The following is a 19,772-nucleotide window of genomic DNA, read 5'->3' as shown; positions in this document are numbered from 1 at the left end:
ACTCCATTTGTTCCCGAACAAATGGGGTCCTTGCTGCAGCTCATATCCTCGAGTCAATAAAGAAACCTTTGTCCTTGCATTCGGTGAGTTGTCTCCTTGTGGGTGGGTTCTTTTGGGGTTCCGAAATCTGGGCAAGAGGAGCAACAACTCTAACTACTGAACCATCTTTCCAGCCCCCTACTCAAGAATTTCCACATGAGATCTGCAACGCTAGGTGATCCTAAGGTGAACAGCTCGACAAACAAGAATGCCAGGAGACAGTCACAAGCAGAAGCAGCTATTGGCTGGGAACAGGCACCTGAACATGCAACAGTATCTTCCAGGCTTACCTGTTGCAGTTTCTTTCTTTCTTTCTATTCTACTAAAGCATGTGTGTTACTGTGTATGCATATGTGTGTGCGCAGGTGTGCCATGGTGTATGTATGGAGGTAGAGAACAAATGTCAATAGTAGGTTTTCTCTATCCTCCATGGGTTCCATGGATAGAACTCAAGCTGTCAGGCCAGACAGGCACTTTTACCAACTGAGCCATCTCTGTGGCCCCGATGTGGCTTCTTACTGCACAGTGCAGGCAGTCAACTCAGCTTCCCTCACTCACTGCAAGTTCCCTTTTGTCTCATACTGTGCTTTCTGAACCCTGACCCCTGCTTTCCCACTGACTACAACTTCCTCGTTTCTCAGTAGGGTTGTCATAGGATACGCCAATCACACTTGGAGCTGCTTTACCACTTCCTCCCTCTTTGCTTTCTTGGTTTTTTTTTTTTTTGTTTTTTTTTTTTGTATATACTCTTTTTTTATTTTAGAAACAATCTTATTTTACATATCAATCCCCCCATTCCCTCACCCTCCCATCCTCCCATGCCCCCCACCCACTTCCCCAAGGATAGTAAGGCCTTCCATGGGGGATCATCAAAAATCTGTCACATCATTTGGGGGAGGGCCTAGGCCCTCTTCCTTGTATCTGGGCTGCAATAGTATCCCTCCATAGGGAATGGGCTCCCAAAGTCCATTTGTGCACTGGAGATAAACACTGGCTCCACAGTGTTAGAGGTCCCACAGACTGCCCAGGCCTCCTAGCCTGGCACCCACATTCAGTCCAATGCTGGTTCAGTCCAATGCTTGGTTCTGGGTCCCTGTGTTCTCACTAGGTCAGGTCAAATGTATCTGTGGGTCTCTCCAGCATGGTCTTGGCTCCTTTGCTCATCCCTCCTCCCTCTCTACAACTGGATTCAGTGCTTAGTTGAGGGTCTCTGCTTGGATCAGCTATAGGATGGCAGTTAAGGTAGTCATCAATCTTATTATAGGGGAAGGGCATCAAAGGCAGCCTCTCCACTAGTGCCTAGATTCTTAGTTGAGGGCCATCTTTGTAGATCTCTGAACATTTCCCTAGTGCCAGATTTCTCTTTAACTGATACTGGCTCCCTCTAATAAGGTATCTCTTTTGTTGCTCTCCTCTATTCCTCCCCTGTCTCTGTCTTCCTGATCTCTCTTGTTCTCCTCCCCCTCCTCTTCTCCCCTTCTCTTTTTCCTAACTCCCCTCCATGCTCCCAATTTGCTCAGGGTTCTTGTCCTTACCCTTCTTCGGAGGACCATGTATTTTTCTCTTAGGGTCCTCCTTGTTTCCTAGTTTCTCTGGCGATGTGGATTGTAGGCTGGTATTCCTTTGCTCTGTGTCTTATATCCATATATGATATTAGACATCATTTGAGGGAGGGCCTAGGCCCTCTTCCTTGTATCTGGGCTACAATAGTATCACTCCATAGGAAATATGGACATATAATATCCATATATCCATATATGTCTTTCTGAGACTGGGTTATCTCACTCAGGATGGTTTCTTCTAGTTCTATCCATTTGCCTGCGAATTCCAATTTCCACTGAGTAGTACTCCATTGTGCAAATATACCACATTTTCTCTATCAATTCTTCAGTTGAGGGGCATCTAGGTTGCTTCCAGGTCCTGGCTATTACAAATAGTGCTGCTATGAACATGGTTTAGCAGATGTCCTTGTTGTATGAATGTGCATCTTTTGGGTATATGCCAATGAGTGGGATCTTGTGATAGACTGGCTCCCATTTTCCTGAGAGACACCATACTCATTTCCAAAGTGGCCTCACAAGTTTGCACTCCCACCAGCAGTGGAGGAGTGTTCCCGTTTCTCCACATCCTCTCCAGCATGAAATGTCATTGGTGTTTTTGATTTTAGCCATTGTGGAGGGTGTAAGATGGTATCCCAGAGTTGTTTCGAGTTGCATTTCCCTGATGGACAAGGATTTTGAGCGCTTTCTTAAGTGTCTTTCAGCCATTTTAGATTCCTCTATTCAGAATTCTCTATTTAGTTCTGCACCCCACTTTTTAATTGGATTGTTTGGTGTTTTGGTGACTAGCTTCTTCAGTTCTTTGTATATTTTGGACATCAGCCCTCTGTCAGATGTGGGATTGGTGAGGATCTTTTCCCATTCTATGGGCTGCCGTTTTGTCTTACTGACTGTGTCCTTTGCCTTATAGAAGCTTCTCAGTTTCAGGAGGTCCCATTTATTAATTGTCGATCTCGGTGTCTGGGCTACTGGTGTTATGCTTTCTTAAGAAACGAGGAACATTTATTTTTGTTTTTGAGAATTTCATATATTAGTACTGCATTTATAACATTTCTACCCCATCTTCTCCCCACTCCAACCCCTTCCATGTCTCTGTCACCCCCTCTCAAATTTGTGACTTCAATTACTGTTACATAGCTTTTTAAAATTTTTTTTATGTAAATGGATGTTTTACCTGAATTCATGTGTTTGCACCATATGTGTGCCTGGTGTCCATGCAGGCTAGAAGAGGGTATAAGATTCCCTGGAATGGAAGTCACAGATGGTTTGTGAACTTCAGTGTGGGTGCTTGTACAAGAGCAGCAAGTGCTCTTAACTACTGAACCATCTCTCCAGCCCCACATATACCTTTTCTTGAGACAGGATCATATCCTGTAGTTGATGCTGGCCTGGAACCCCAGGGTAGACCGCTGTAGCTTAAACGTGTGATGATCTCCTTCCTATTCTGCCTCCCAAGTGCTGGGATTACATGCCTGCACCACCACACCTGGCCTGGAACTGCTTTTCAGCTCACTGTTCAACTTCACTTCATTTTTCAGTAGCACGAGGGATTGAACCAGGGCCTCACACATGCTAGCAAAGTGCTCTACCACTGAGCTACAAAGAAAGCCCTGACTCTTCCCTTTCAGCAACCAGGTCTTTAAACAGCATCAGGCTTGACCTGCGTGCACCAACTCCTATCTGCTCTCTAGCTTGCAGATAGCACATGCAGGCTGTCATAGCCACATTCCTATCACCTAGTCTGGATTTCTTCCAGTTGGGAACAATTGCAGCCAACTCCCTAGCAAGCAACAAGTCTGGACAGTGTGATTCTGTACACTGGATTTGAGGTCATTTTGTGTGCCCAAATAGCAGTTAGGAACAATGAACCTTCAGCTCAGCAACCCCCACCCCCAGAAAAAGCCCAGAGATGACAGTCATCAGCAAACAGGTTGTAATAAAAAGTCTTAAGGGTGGATGAGCTTGGATGAAACAGGAGGCTTTAATCTGTGTCCACTGAAATTCAATGTATGCAGATGCCTATATCTCTGAGGTAAGTTGCTAAGTCTAAAAAGGTTAAACAGCTAAGGAAGAGGAGAAGGCTGAAATGTGACCCAGAGAACATGATTTATAAAAGTGTGCCACAATCTGGGAATTAGGGAATGGTAGGAGAGGGCACAGAATGAGTTAGCATCTCGTTTCCAGTTTACTGTGTAAGTTGGGGCAACCACACACACATGACTTTGATTTGCAATTGGGCAATGTAGTCTGAGATGTGCTGACTCAGACATCATTACTTCTGGCTCACATATTCTATGAAAATCAGCATTCTTAGGCCTAGAGATGGGGATTTCTACATTCCCAGTCAAAATGTGATTTTTCTCCTACTCCCTTTCCCCGCCCTCTCCACACTATAAGTGAAGGCACAATTTCTCCAGCCACCTTTTTTCTCTGGAGTCACCCATCTCTCACAAACAGAGATCTCTTTGGAAGTATATGGTCATGATACAACTCATGGCTGCTACATATTATCAGTATCTCAGTCATCAAAGGCAAAAGAAAAAAAAAAGACAGAAAGGAAGTTTTGAAGATACACATGATTTGGCTTGAAATACAGCTGTTAAGTCAGTCAAAGAAATTCAAATTCAAAAGACAAGGTCGGGGTTAGCAAGATAGTTCACTAACTTGCAGTGCAAACCTGGCAAGCAGAGTGTGACTCCTGGAACCCATATAAAAGTGGAAGAAGAGAGCTCTCTCCATAGACAGAGTTGTTCTCTGATTTCCATATGTGTGCCACAGCAATACAGTAAATGTAAAATTATAATAAAAAATCTAAGCACATTAGTATTGCATACATTATTACAAAGGGATCAAAAATGGAATTCATCTTTTCTTTCTCAACTCCCTGCCCCCCAGGAAGCATTATGAAAGACTTTCAAAAGCCACAATGTGTATAAAACACATTCTCCAGTCACATGGATTGAAACCACAACATTCTTCCCAACTACCACTCAAGAAAGCCAAGAATGACCTAGCCAAGATAACTTGCACATGTGAAACTGTAGTGACTACTGTCCTGGGAACCTCGAAATATTACTGACACACACATATCTTGGTTTACAGAAATTCCTTCCGGTCTTATGAGTAGGAGAAAGCTACTGGTTCCCAGCCCAATATAAAAAGACAGTCAGAGATTGAGAAGTGAGATGCTAAACTAATGTTGGCTTGCTATTTAGCAAGCTGCAGTTCAAAACTTCAATATGTGAAACAATAAAACTTTTCAGAAACTTAAGAGGCAATTCACAAAACACAACAAACAGCCAGGTGGTGGCGGCACTTGCCTTTAATACCAGAAGAGGCAGGCAGATCTCTGAGTTTAAGGCCAGCCTGGTCTACACAGTGAGTTCCAGTACAGCCAAGGCTACACAGAGAAACCCTATCTTGAAAAAACAAAAATAAAAACAAAACAGACAAACCCTCACATACAAATAGCTAATAAACTAGAAATTTCAATTACATTAATCAGCAAAAATCTAAAACAAATCACCTCCATTATGTTGGTTTTCAATGGCTTCTGCAGTATACATGTGTGTTCATCAACATAAATCAAGCACCTTAAAAAAAAAACCAAGCCGGGTGTTGGTGGCACATGCCTTTAGTCCCAGCACTCGGGAGGCAGAGGCAAGTGGACGTCTGTGAGTTCGAAATCAGCCTGGTCTACAAGAGCTAGTTCCAGGACAAGATCCAAAGCCACATAGAAACCCTGTCTCATAAACAAAACAAACAAACAAACAAAAAAACAGGTCAGACACTTTGGTTTAATCTCACCTTTATTAATCTAACCTTGATGAAAACCCTAAAATATAGAACCTGAGTTCAGTACCCAGCACCTCTACTATATAGTGAGTTAAAGGTCAGCCTGAGCAACAGGAAACTCTGTCTCTACCTTTCCCCAGCTCAGATGTTAAAAAAAAGTTTAAATTTTATGTTTATCTTACCCATTAAAAACATTTAGCAGAAATGTTAAATGATGATTTGAAACCAGACTTTACCACTAATGTATTTATTCAGATTAGTTCTTTAAGTTTTTAGCACTGTCTGAAACAACAGTTTATAAAGATGCAACCTTGGGACCCCTGGTAGTGGATCAGTATTTTTCCCTGGTGTAAGAAGGGACTTTGAGAGCCCATCCCATGTGAAGGGATGCTCTCTCCGCCTGGACACATGGGGGAGGGCCTAGGCCGGGCCCAGGATGATGATGTGGGGGAGAGGGAGAAGGGATTGACATGTGAAGCAAGCTTGTTCCTAATTTGAACTAATAAAAAGTAAAATAAAATAAAAAAGGATGCAACCTTATTTATTTTTATTGTATGTGTTAAGTACTTTGCCTACATGTATGTGGTATACCACTACTATATATAGTGCCCTTGGAGGCTAAAAAGGGCATCTGATCCCCTGGAACTGAAGTTATAGGCAGTTGTGAGCTGCCACATGGCTGCTGGGAACTGAATCCAGGTCCTCTCCAAGAGCAGCCAGGGAGCGCTCTTAACTGCTGAGACATCTCTCCACAGCAAAGTGCATGTCCACATGTGTATGGAGGTGGACATTATGCCCAGCTTTTCTATGGGTTCTGGGCACTGAACCCAGGACCATTTATCTGAGCAAAAAGTTTTCCTGACTAAGCCATCTCCCCAACCCTTACTAGTAACTTTCAATACAGGGATAGTATATCTAATCTTTCTTCTCATGTAACTAATATCTGGCCTTCAAGGGGGTCAAGAAATCCTACCTCACCTAAACAAAGCCTTAAAAGTGCTCCTTACACTTAAGGAAAAGAAAAAGACACCAGAAGTAAGGCCACTAATAATTCTGTTGTTTGTGCAAATTTAGGGTAATTAGCAATGGGAATTAATGTCACCAAGCAAAAGCCAGAGGATAACATCCTACACACTGAGCAGAGCACACAACTGAACTGTACCCACCACAGCTCTTCGAAAGAAGGGTTTTGCTGAAATTTTGGACTTCTGATGGTAAGGCATTCAACAAGTCAGAACAATGGTAATTTAAAATAATTTTCTGGTCATAAAAAGAAAGAGACAAAACAAGAAAAACTACTCAAAACGAAACTCCATGTCTAGTTTCCTTAGTAATTTTGGGAGTCTCACTTACCCTTCTGGTGTTTTCAAGGATCTTGGGGTCAGGTTTTCCGTAATTAGGGGGATTGGCATATGGATCATATCCAAGTTTGGCAAGCATGGGTGCAATCACTGCCATGTCTTGTAGAACATCTGGGGGTATCTTCCCAACCCACTTTGACAGTGCCCCGACATTGACAGGCTTGATGACTTGGTCTGTTGACCTTTCCACTCTGAAAACAACAACATGAACAGTTACTTAAAATCTAAACAAAACAAAACGTGGTGGCATGCACTTATAATCTCAGCACTCCAAAAGCAGAGGCAAGAGGATTAGGAGTTCCAGTTTATCCCTGTGTACAACAGCAAGTCAGAGGTCAGCCTGACTTCATGGGATTCCCATATCAAAAAAAAAAAAAAGGAAAAAAGTTAATTATAAATTCTCTTTGATAGCTTTATGTTCTTTAATTGTATGAGCTGGTGAGATGGCTCAATGGGTAAAAGCACTTAATAGAAGAAAATGAATGACTTTTAAAACTTGTCTTCTGACCCATACAGTGTGTCAATATGCTCTCTCTCTCTCTCTCTCTCTCTCTCTCTCTCTCTCTCTCTCACACACACACACACACACACACACACACAGTCATACCACACACAAGGAAATAAAAATCAAAATTGTAACATTATATTACAAAGTGATTATTAAAGGTTGGATGGATGTTGTCATGATTCATTAGAATAGATAGTATGGGAGCTAGGTATGGTGGTGTATACCTTTAATCCCAGCACTTGGAAGACAGAATCAGGTGGCTTTCTTTGAGTTCAAAGCCAGCTTGGTCTATATAGTGAGTTCAAAGCTAGCCAGAGCTAAATAGTGAGATCTGTCTCAAGAAAAAAAGAATAGACGGTATGGGCAGGTGAGATGTCTCAGTCTTTGCACTTGCCAACAAGCCTATCAACATAATAAAATGTAAAAACATGGACAGAAGAGTTTCTCCTTCAGTCTTAGAAAGTAGCCAACCTGTGGTCTTGACACACAGTAGGGCTTTTGGTCACCATCCTGGCACTCTCCATCTCCCTGGAACCTTAAAACACAGTGCTTGACACACTGGTGTGCTTCAAAACCCACAACCCAATGTGAACCAGCCAGCACCCCCATCAGTCATGAGAGTCCAGCATCTAATCAGAACCCACTGTCATAGCTGTTCCATCTCAAGAAATGGGATCAAGGCCAATGCCCTGAATGACCATGTAGGGTAGCTAAACACCACAGCAGGCTGTCTTCCAAGATGCAGCTGAATTACAGTATGCAGCAACTACTTCCAGAACTCAAGTCCTCTGTATTGAAGCTTCAATGTTGGAATGGACATGCAAAGAGGAAAATGAAAGTCAATTGGAGCCGGGTGTTGGTGGCGCACGCCTTTAATCCCAGCACTCGGGAGGCAGAGGCAGGTGGATCTCTGTGAGTTCAAGGCCAGCCTGGCCTCCAGAGCGAGTGCCAGGATAGGCTCCAAAGCTACACAGAGAAACCCTGTCTCGAAAAAAACCAAAAAAAAAAAAAAAAAAAAAAAAGTCAATTGGCCATGATCACAGGGAAATACACAATGAAATGCCACAAAAAGCCATATTTTTAAAGACTGATATTGAAAGATGTTCAGGTTTTGTCTTTGTGAAAGATGATTTAAAAATGCATAGAACCAATCAGATAGCTGAGCCAGTAAAGGCACTTGCCACCAAGCCTAATGACTTGAGTTCTACCCCCAAAACCTACATGGTAGAAGAAAACCAACTTTTACAATTGTCCTCTGAGTTCCACATATACACAGTATCATGTGTGTATACACAGATACACCCAGACACACATATGCACACACACACACACACACACACACACACAAATAAATACATGTAATCTAATAATTCTAACAAACATATTTTAAATGTGTAAACAACAGAAATTCAGGTGTTATGTGACTGGAGACTTGGCTCACTAGCTAAGAGCACCTACCGCTCTTGAAGAGGATCAGAATTCAGATCCTGACACCCACTTTGGGTGGTTCACAACTGCCTGACACTCCAGCTCCAGATGATCCAACACCCTCTTTTAGCCTGCATGGTCACCCACAGAGCACATGGGTGCACACAAAGACACACACTTATGCAGAGATAATTTTTTTTTAAAGTGTGTCATAATGAAGACTGGAATGATGGCTCAGTAGTTAAGAGCACAGTAGTTAAGACTTCTCGCAAAGGAGCAAGAGTCATCTCCCAGCACCCAAATGGCAGCTCACAACAATTTAAATTCCAGTTCCAGGTGATGCCCTATTCTGACCTCCACGGGCACCAGGCAGGCAGATGATGCCCATACATACATGCAGGCAAAACTCATTACACATAAAACAAAATATGTAAGTCTAAAAATAAAAAATGTGCTATACAGATGATATATATAACATAATTGCTTACACATGAGGGCATGTACACACAAAGAATCATGAGCAAATGCTAACAGAAAAGTAGGATATTAAAAGTTCATGAAAATTTTATAACTAATATATGAAAAAGAAATCAAAATTACAAAAGATACAAGATACAGCAAACTGATAACTCTAGGCAGAAAGATCAAGAGCGGCTAACACCACGAAAGGAAGAGAACTATATACTAATAAATAACATCGCCAAGTCTGGTTGTGGCCTGCCTGAGCCTCTAGATTCAGCTGCCAACTGGTATGTAGTATAGAACTGAGAAGAATGTGTGGGAGAATCAGCATGCTGCAAATAACATTACAGACTATTAGGCTTGTGCCCTTCAAAAATAAAGTATAGGGTAAAAAAATAAAGGACTGGTGAGGTGGCTCTGAGGTTAGTACTGCCTGCTGCTCTTGTAAAAGATCCACATTCAGTTTCCAGGCACCCATAACAGGTAGTTCTAGGGCAGTGTTGCTTACCCTTCCTGATGCTGCAACCCTTTAATATAGATCCTCATGTTAAGGTGACCCCCAACCATAAAACTATTTCAATTACTACTTCATAACTAATTTTGCTACTGTTATGAATTTATTTATTTATTTATTTGTTTGTTTGTTTATTTAATTTGCTTGCTTTTTAGAGACACAGTTTCTCTGTGTAGCTTTGGAGGCTCTCCTGGCACTCACTCTGTAGACCAAGAAGTCCTTGTACTCACAAAGATCTGCCTGTCTCTGCCTCCCAAGCGCTGGGATTAAAGGTGTGCACCACCACCACCTGGCATGAATCTTTTTTCTTAAGATTTTTTTTATGTATATGAGTGTTCTATCTGCATGTACACCTACCTGCAGGCCAGAAGAGGACATCAGATCTCACTATAGATGGCTGTGAGCTGCCATGTGGGTTGCTGGGAATTGAACTCGGGACCTCTGGAAGCGCACCCAGTGCTCTTAACCTCTGACCCATCTCACCAGCCCATGTTATGAATCTTAATGCAAATATCTGTGTTTTCCAGTGGATTTAGGCAACTCCAGTGAAAGGATCATTTGACCTCTAAGGGGTAGAGACCCACAGGCTGAGAAACACTGCTCTAGGGATATCCAACACCCTTTCCTGGTCTCCACAGGGCTACAGCGACAATATCCAAACACATAAAAATAAAAATACCCGCCAGGCATTGGTGGTTCATGCCTTTAATCCCAGCACTTGGGAGGCAGAGACAGACACATCTCTGTGAGTTCGAAGCCAGCCTGGTCTCCAGAGCGAGTGCCAGGATAGGCTCCAAAGCTACACAGAGAAACCCTGTCTCAAAAAACCAAAAAATAAAAAATAAAAATAAAATAAAAATACCCAGCACTCAGGAAGTGTGGATCTCCGTTAAGTTTGAGGCTGGCTAGTCTAGTTCCTCTCAACAAATAAAATAAAATAAAATAAAATTAATTAATTAATTAATTACTGAGTCATTTCTCCACCCCTTTCCTGATTTTTGCTTGCTTTTGACATAAGGTATTAAATAGCCCCATTGGTGTCTGTGCTGGGGAGTTTTATGTCAACTTGACACAAACTAAAGTCATTTGAGAGGAGGAAATTCAATTAAAAAATACCTCAATAAGATCAGCTGTGGGGCACCTCCTTACTCAGTGATTGATGGGGGAGGGCCCAGCCCATTGTGGATGATGCCATCCCTGGGCTGGTGGTCCTGGGTTCTATAAGAAAGCAGGCTGAGCAAGCTATGAGGAGCAAGTCAGTAAGCAGGGCCCCTCCATGGCCTCTGCATCAGCTCCTGCCTCCAGGTTCCTGCCCTGTTTGAGTTCCTGTCCTGACTTTCTTCAATGATTAACAGCAATGCTGAAGTATAAGCCAAATAAACCCTTTTCCCCACAACTTGCTTTTGGGCATGGTGTTTCATCATAGCAATAGTCACCCTGACTAAGACAGTCTCCAATTCTCCACATATCAGACCCTGGCTAGCCTTTAACTCCTGACCCTCCTATCTCTAGCTCCAGCGTGCTGGGATTACAGATGTCAGCCACAATACTTCTCTCTTTCCTCTCACCCTAACATGATTTATGTAACATTAGACTATCTGCTCTCTACTGGTTAGAAATAATCTAGTCGTGAGCACCTTATATATGATATCTCTGCAACACCTTTAATTTCTTTGATGCTAATCAACTTGTTTAAGTTCCATCTTGTAAAATCAGTGATGGTCTCTAGAATGAAATTAATAAAAATGCATTTTCATGACTGCTTTAAATATCTTCTATCTGATTATTTCTCCTCATTTACTGTATAAAGAAGCTGGGGAAATCGTTTCTATTCTCTGGAAACAATGAGCATTTCTCGGTTTACAGTAACAGTTAACACAAGAATAAGGAGGGGAAAAGGGCCTCCCTTTAGTCTACTCTTCAGCTCCCTCACATGCTGGCCACGCCTCAGTCTTTATTCTTTTGTGTGGGGGAAAAAGCAGTTGTGCTGCAGTTCGTCCCTGGTTGTCTTATTTTCTCTGTGGAGCAACATCTTGGTGTGTGGCCAGCCAGTCCTGCATTCTTTGCAAACAGCAAATCTGATTTCATTTTTCTCTAATGGCCTAATGTGGCTATAAAAACAATGAATCCCATTTTCAAATGTTCCCTCACTAACACATTGCTTTGGGCCTCCATCACGAAACAACAACCAGTGTGGTTAAATGCTGCTAACAATTTTTGCTGCCGAGTCTGTTCTGGGCTTCAGCAGTGACACAAGGGGCCAAGCACCAAAATGCCAGCTAAAATCCAATATGCTGTGTTGGTTTGCTTTCTGCTGCTGTGATAAAACACTGTGACCAAAAGGAACATGGGGAGGTTTATTTGGCTTACACATCTGAGTCACAGTCCATCTTGGAGGGAAGTCAGGGCAGGAACCTGGAGGAGGCATGAACTGAGGTAGAGACCACGGAAAGCCAGTGTTCACTGGACTGCTGTCTCCTGGCTTGCTCAGCTTGCTTTCTTACAGAACCAAGGACCACTTGCACAGGGGTGGTACTGCCCACAATGGGCTGGGCCCTCCCACAGCAATTATTAGTCCCGAAATCTTGCCTACAGGAAAACCAAAAGAAATGTTTTCTCTTTACTTTTTAGACTTTCTCATTTTATTTTGTATGTTACTGCTTTGCCTGCGTACATATGTGCACCACATGTGTTCAGTGCTGGTGGAAATCAGAAGGTATTAGATCCCTTGAAACTGGAGCTGTAGATGGTTATAAACCACTGTGTGGGTGCTGGGGGCTGAATCCCCATCCTCTAAAGAGCAGTAAATGCTCTTTATTGTTAAGTCATCTCCCAGGGGGCATTTTCTCAACAGAAATTCCCTCTTCCCCAAATAACCCTGGCTTGTGTCAAGCTGACAAAAACAAAATAAAACAAAAACCCCAACAAAGCAACACAGGAACCAACAGACCCATAATTGGATTTAGGTTGATATTTTGTGTGTGGGGGGTTGTTTGTTTGTATTTTGTTTGTTTGTTGTTGTTTGAGACAATATCTCTCTATGTAATCCTGGCTGTCCTGGAACTTACCATCTAGACCAGGTTGGCCTACCTGCTTCTGGCTTGTTTTTAATTAAAAAATAAATTATTCAGGGCCTGGGAGATGGCTCCATCCATAAAGTGTTTGCCTTGCAGTGTGAAGACCTGAGTGTGATCCTCAGAACCTAGGTAAAAATGCACATGCTTTCAATCCTAGTGCTAGAGAGGGAGGCAGGCAGATCCCTGGGGCTTAGAAAACAAGGTGGACAGCACTTGAGAAACAACATCCAAGGCTGACTTCTAGCTTCCACACACATACACACACATGTGCATGGGCATCGGCAGAGGTGTATCTTATATGAATGAACGCTTGCGTACACACACACACACACACACACACACACACACACACACACACACACACACACACACACACTCTTTGTCCTAGCTGTTGCTTAGTGTATAATTTTCTTCAGAATTGACTCTACAAAGTCTGAATTTTGTTGTGTGGCACTGAAGTCTGTCTGTCAAGCTGGTGGTTAGCCAACAACCAGACAGAGTCTCTTTTTTGTTTTGTTTTGTTTTTTGAGAGACAGGGTTTCTCTGTGTAGTTCTGGCTGTCCTGGAACTCACCCTGCAGACCAGGCAGTCCTTGAACTCTCTGAGATCCACCTGCCTCTGCCTCCTGAGTGCTGGGATTAAAGGTGTTCGCCACCACTGCCCAGATAGACCAAGTTTCTTATATGCCTAAACCCACAAGAGCTCCATGTGTGTTTATACACACATGGCCAGTTAGTTTATAAGCCTGCCTGCCTTTGTTTCTTCCTTCTGTGGATCCTTGATATCAGTCAGAAGTCCTCCCCAGGCATGCACACATTTCCAGGACCTTGGCCATCTGCGCTTTCAGAAACATATCAGAGTCCTGTTACATTTTCAGGGTTTCTGGTGTTTGTTCACATTTGCCATCTGCTAACTCAGGCATCATGACAAAACCCCTAAATGTTTCTGGTGGTTACAGGCCTCCACATTCTCAGCAGCATCAGTGGTGAACTAGTTCTGGGTCAGAAGGAATAAAGAGACTTTAAACTGGCTTTCTTAGGAACAACCCAAAAAGAAAACCAGTACCAATAATCCAGCTATTCAGCCAGGCCGTTGGTGGCGCACACCTTTAATCCCAGCACTCGGGAAGCAGAGGCAGGCAGATCTCTGTGAGTTCGAGGCCAGCCTGGTCTCCAGAGCAAGTACCAGGATAGGCTCCAAAGCTACATAGAGAAACTCTGCCTTGAAAAAACAAATAATAATAATAATAATAATAATAATAATAATAATAATAATAATAATCCAGCTATTCAGTCAAGCAGGCCTGGGGTAAATAAAACACCATAAACATCACCCTTCCCACTAAAATTCAGATAGTTTATGAATAAGTACTCCCCGAGATGTTTTTGGGTTTTTTTCTGTTTTTTGTTTGTTTTGTTTTGTTTTGTTTTTTGTTTTTTGAGACAGGATCTCTCTGTAGGTTTGGAGACTGTCCTGGAACTCTCTTTGAAGACCAGGCTGGCCTCGAACTCAGAGATCCACCTGCCTCTGCTGGGATTAAAGGCGTTCCCCACCAACGCCCGGCTCCCGGAGATGTTTTTTTAATAGATTTTTATTTTATGTGCATGAGTGTGGCCTGCACGTATGTCTGTGCACCACAGGCATGCAGTGCCTGCAGCCAGAAGAGTGTCAGATTCTCTGTAACTGAATGACAGATAGCTAACAAAGGCTTGGAGTGCTGAGAACCAAACCCAAGGCTTCTGGTTAAGGGTACTGTAAGCAACAAGTACCCTTACCTGCTGAGCCATCTCTCCAGCCCCTAGATGTTTTGAGCTTTTGACTAACTTCTAGATTTCTAAAGCACTTGATTCTTACAGGTTTGGTTATTCTCCTGTGAGTTGTGTATTCGTATGTTGATCTCATGGAAATGAAAATCCCAGTTCTTTCCTACACCATTTTTTTTCCTGATGTTGCTCTAAAACAGCAAAATATTTTAATTATTACTTGCTCTCTCTCTCTCTCTCTCTCTCTCTCTCTCTCTCTCTCTCTCTCTCTGGTGTGTGTGTGTGTGTGTGTGTGTGTGTGTGTGTGTTGCACATATGAAGATCAAAGGACAACTTGTAAGGTGTCACTTTTATTCTACCAGCTGGGTCTGGGGATCAGACTAAAACTCAGAAGACTGACTTTTAGTCACTGAGTCATCTTACCCACCACCAGAAACATTTTCAAAGTAACTTTTTGTTATATTCATTTTTTAAAGGTGACCACACAATGAAGAGTATGGAGGAAGAAGACTTGGAAGGATTGGTTCTCTCCTTCCACCATATGGGTATGTAAAGCACCCTCATCTGCTGAGTGAAGAGCTAACTCACTGACCCCCAGAAAACATTTTAAGCTTGATTTATTTTTTTATTTTATAGCTATGAATGTTTTGCCTGCATGTACATATGTGTACCACATGCATGCCGGAAATTCACAGAGGTCAGTAGAGGGTTGGTATCCCCCTGGAACTGGAATTACATACTGTTGTAAGCCATCATGAGAGTGCTGGGAATTGAACCTGGGTTCTTTGCAAGAACAGCTAGCGCTCTTAAGGGATGAGGCATTTCTCCAGTCTCATTTCAGTCTTATTTTGAAGATTTATAGATACTTATTTATTCTATTGTACGAGTGTACCTGGGTGTATGTACATGCACCACATGTGTGCAGTTGCAGGACGACACACACCTTGGATCCAGATCTTAAGGTGGGATGACCTGCCTTTAATCTAGGGCATACCTTGTGCTGGAAGCCTATAAAAGGACATGGAAGGAAGAAGCTTTTGCTCTTTGTCTTGCTAGCACATCCATTCCTTCACTGGCATTGGAGCCTACTTCTTCAGGACTCCAACATATACTGAAGACCAGCTGAGCAATCCAGTCTTGTGGACTGAGCAACTACTGGATTCTTGGACTGTCCATTCACAGCCAGCCATTATTGGATTAGTTGGACTGAGGCTGTAAGTCATTCCAATAAATCATACACACACACACACACACACACACACACACACAGAGAGAGAGAGAGAGAGAGAGAGAGAGAGAGAGAGAGAGAGATTCATTCTATAAGTTCTGCTACTGTAGAGAACCCTGAATGATACAACTATATGGGGAGTTCAAGGCCAGCGGCCAGCCTAGGCTACATGGTACATTTCCCTCCAGGAAGGTTGGGTCAGTACACACAACACACACACACACACACACACACACAAAGGAACAGAACATCCAATGAAAGGAGAGTAGCAGGAGCTTTCGGGACAGAGACAAAATTGAACACAGGGATTCTGGAGCTGTGATAATGGGAAAGAAACATCCAAAACAATGCAGAGAGAACTATGTCCAGCCCTTATATGGCAACAGAACAGGGCCTGCTCCTACCATCCAGGTGGGAAAACTCTACCCAATAGACAGTACTCAGGAAGGCCTTACTCAGAGAAATCATAAAGTGAGCAGCAGTTCTTTGACTCACCAAACAAATCACAGACACAAAATTCTAAACATTCAAACTGGCTAAGTAATTTAAATGAACTCCAGAACAAAGCTCAACATTTTGAATATTTATAGAAAGTACAAAAATATCCAAGACCCAAAATAGTAATATTCATAATGTTTGGCACACATATAAGCAGAAAAACACAATGAGTAATGAGAAAAATAACCAAACAAAATTGAAATAAATTTAGAATTATGAAACACATTTAAAAGCTATTCTATAGATTTTTATTAAATAGTCAAGCAGTGACATGGACAATTAAAAAACAAAACTCAAAACAATTTGATAGGGTTATTTTGGTGTTTTGTTTTGTTTGAAACAGGATGTCAACTAAGTAAGTAGCCCCAAACTCAGAGAAATCCATCTACCTTTGTCTCCTGAGCTCTGAGATTAAAGGTATATGCCACCATGCCCATTATCATATCAAAATTCAAAAGATAAAGGCTGGAGAGATGGCTCAGAGGGTAAGAGCAGCTCTTCCAGTGCTCTTCAATTCCCAGCAACTACATGGTGGCTCACAACCATCTATAATGAGATATGGCCTGCAGGCATACATGCAGGCAGAACACTATATACATACTAAATAAATAAATCTTTAAAAGAATTTTTTTGAAAGATAAGTATTACATACTGGTTTAAAAAAACAAATGGTATTAATCAGTAGAGGAGTACGTTGCAAAAGACAAGATGAATGAGGGGCTGGAGAGTTGTCAAAGTGCTTGAGAGTGCCTGCAGCTCTTGTGATGCACCTGTTTGGCCAACAGCACCCATGCTGGGCAGTTCACAACCTTGTTATCCAGCTCTATGCAATCGGATATCCTCGGTCTCTACTGGCATTGAACTCATGTTGTACAGAGATAAAATAAATCTCAAAAAAAAAAAAAAGATGAATGAGCTTCCAGAATGAAACAGTAATATCACTCATAAAAACACACACACACACACACACACACACACACACACACACACACACACACACACACACACGAGTGCACAGGGTTTGGGGTTTCCCCAGATGGTTTTCAGTCTTGCCTTGGTCCAGTATTTCCTCACTATGCTCCCTTTCCTATATTTTGGAGCAGTAATGTACACCCTGTGCCACTGTATATTGGAGGTATATGATCTGCTTTTTTATTTTAATTTTATAGGGGAATATATATGAATAAAAGTGAAATTTTTTTATAAAAGTATAACCAATTTACTCTCCCATATTTAACAGCAACTTCCATTTGCATAGCCTCCATGCAGGAATAAAACTCACCAATCAGGTTATCAGTGTCAGGACAGCTATTTCAGGAGAAAGAAAGCAGATACTGACATTTCACAAAATGCTAAAATCACCTTGTATGCATGCCGAATCTAACAAACTTCTTATCTGAACTAGGTCCCCAAATTTTGGAGACTCTCTAGCCTTTTGGAAAACACAATGTATCCTTCACATAACCAAAGAAGCAAGGGATGTGGTACAAATACAAGAGCCCACCATGGGTAAGCTCTGGAGTCTACCTCTGGCCTTGACCTTTCTGTTGCTTACCAATCTCCTACCTGTAGAAGATAATGATGTCCTTATTATCCCTGTAAAGTTTTCTAAGTTCAGCTTAGTGATACAGGTCAGTAAAGGGCTTGCCTAGCATACATGAAACCCTGGGTTCCATTCCCAGCACTGCATGCACTGGTAGAAGAAGGAGGACCAGAAGTTCAAAGTCATCCTTCAGCTAACAGGTGAGTCTGAAGCTAGCCTGGGGAATATGAGAGCCTGTCTCAAATAAATAAATACATAAATAAATAACAAGAAAGAAATCTTTGCTTTGCTCAAATGCTTTGGATTCACTAAGTGTAAGCACTTAATAGATGTACTTCCTGATACAAGCTACAAAAAAGCCAATTATTCTTAATTGCAAAAATACCTAAGAATCAAAAGCCACTGAACGTGAATGATGGACATTAAAGTCTGAGATCAGTGAAAAAGGCTTTTCACTGCATGTAACTTGGCCCAGCACTTGGGAGGCAGAGGCAGGCAGACCTTTGTGAGTTCGAGGCCAGCCTGGTCTACAGAGTGAGTGTCAGGATAGACTCCAAAGCTACACAGAAAAACCCTGTCTCAAAAAGCCAAAATCAATAAATAAATAAATAAACAAATAAACTAGTAGCAAACAAAGAACAAAAAAAAAAACCCTTGCCAATGAAAAACAAACACAAACATATACTTGTGTATATCTTTTCTTTTTTGAGACAGAGTCTGTCTCTCTGTGGCCCTGACTAGTATGCAACACTACATGTGAGTTCTGTGGCCTTGAACTCACAGAAGCCTCCCGAATGCTGGTCTGAGCCAACGTAAGTGGCACACTTCCGTATCTTTATCAGTTGAATACAGGGCTAAAAAAGAAGAGACAGTGCTTACTCACTTTGACAGAGACACTCCCCCAGCTTTCCCGATCATTTCTTCATGGTGCAAAACTGAATGGTTCCATGGAATATGGAGGAACTTTAAGAGCGTTCTCATCCACCGTTCAGGGTGTAAGACAAGCTGTTCATAGTGAACCAACATGCATTTTTTATAACCAACCTCCATACACTGGTTGTACATGGTTTCTATGGCCCGATTCCACTTGGTCAAACAGTCCCTGTAGCTGTTCAGGTCAAATCCAGCTATGGTAACTTTTCGAGAAATCATTGAATGTACTGATGCCCGGCCATCTCGGACCATCAGGAGAAATTTGGCATTGGGAAATAACCTAGAAAGGTAAGTCAAGGATTTCAGGGCAAAAGGATCTTTGTTACATAAATAAGGTGCTGGCTCCCCATGCTTAACAATGACCTCCAGAAGGAAGGCTTGCATGGCAGAATCCAGCACATCATCAGTGACACCAGCCTCATCCAGGCGGATCTTCTCTTTACTGGACCGGGACCACATCTGCTTCAGGGCAAGGATCCGAGGGATGACCCTGGTTTCCTCTCCACAGCGGATGTCAGGATGGGCATCCAGCATAGCCCGCATGAGCGTGGTTCCACTTCGAGGCACACCTCCGATAAATATTAAAGGCATATCTTTGTGATAGGTGAATGTTTTGTTGGCTTTGATGTCCAGGCCAGTTCGCACAGTTGTCTTGGGGTTCTCCAGTCTAGCTGGCTGGCTACGTTCCTCTATCCGGTGATGGCACTCCATGGCATGCTGGCCCAGGTAAAACACTGTCACAGAACTAATCACCAGACACGCCAAAAGTAAGTTCTGCTTCAGCTTTCCCACCATCTTGATGTGGTTATCTTCTTTTTAAACATGTATTTTGCTCAAAATTATTGTCAAGAAATGTTCAGGCCATGGAGATTCTACCACAGAAAGATGGTCAGCATCTGGTAGAAAAACAGAGATTACCGTCAGATTATGACTGTTTACAGACCAGTCAGCAGTGTTTTAGCCAGAAAGCAGCAGAAACAATCTGGATGCTTCACTACCTAAGAAAGGAAGATCCACATATGGGAAGAAAAACCAGCAGGAGAAGCACAGTGGTGCAGGCCTGT

General features: G+C 42.4%; 1 protein-coding gene across 6 annotated transcripts in view; it reads right to left on the bottom strand.

Annotated features, from left to right (window-relative positions):
• Nucleotides 1–19,772, bottom strand: part of Tpst1 (tyrosylprotein sulfotransferase 1) — a 69,404-nt gene that overhangs the window by 29,955 nt on the left and 19,677 nt on the right. For 5 of the 6 annotated variants that reach the window (XM_035443367.1, XM_035443366.1, XM_035443364.1 and 2 more), the window contains 2 exons: nucleotides 18,659–19,604; nucleotides 6,747–6,945 (listed from right to left, as the gene is read on the bottom strand). In XM_035443367.1, the coding sequence (XP_035299258.1) occupies nucleotides 6,747–6,945; nucleotides 18,659–19,503 (1,044 nt within the window). In that variant the 5' untranslated portion in view covers nucleotides 19,504–19,604. Of the gene's footprint in view, nucleotides 1–6,746; nucleotides 6,946–16,856; nucleotides 17,122–18,658; nucleotides 19,605–19,772 lie in introns of those variants that run through there. The other variant, XM_035443369.1, reaches the window with a different exon arrangement.

The sequence above is a fragment of the Cricetulus griseus genome, chromosome 4 (genome assembly GCF_003668045.3).
Source record: "Cricetulus griseus strain 17A/GY chromosome 4, alternate assembly CriGri-PICRH-1.0, whole genome shotgun sequence".
NCBI lineage: Eukaryota > Metazoa > Chordata > Mammalia > Rodentia > Cricetidae > Cricetulus > Cricetulus griseus.
Note: the sequence above shows the minus strand (reverse complement) of the source record. Positions and strands in the feature narration are given on the sequence as shown.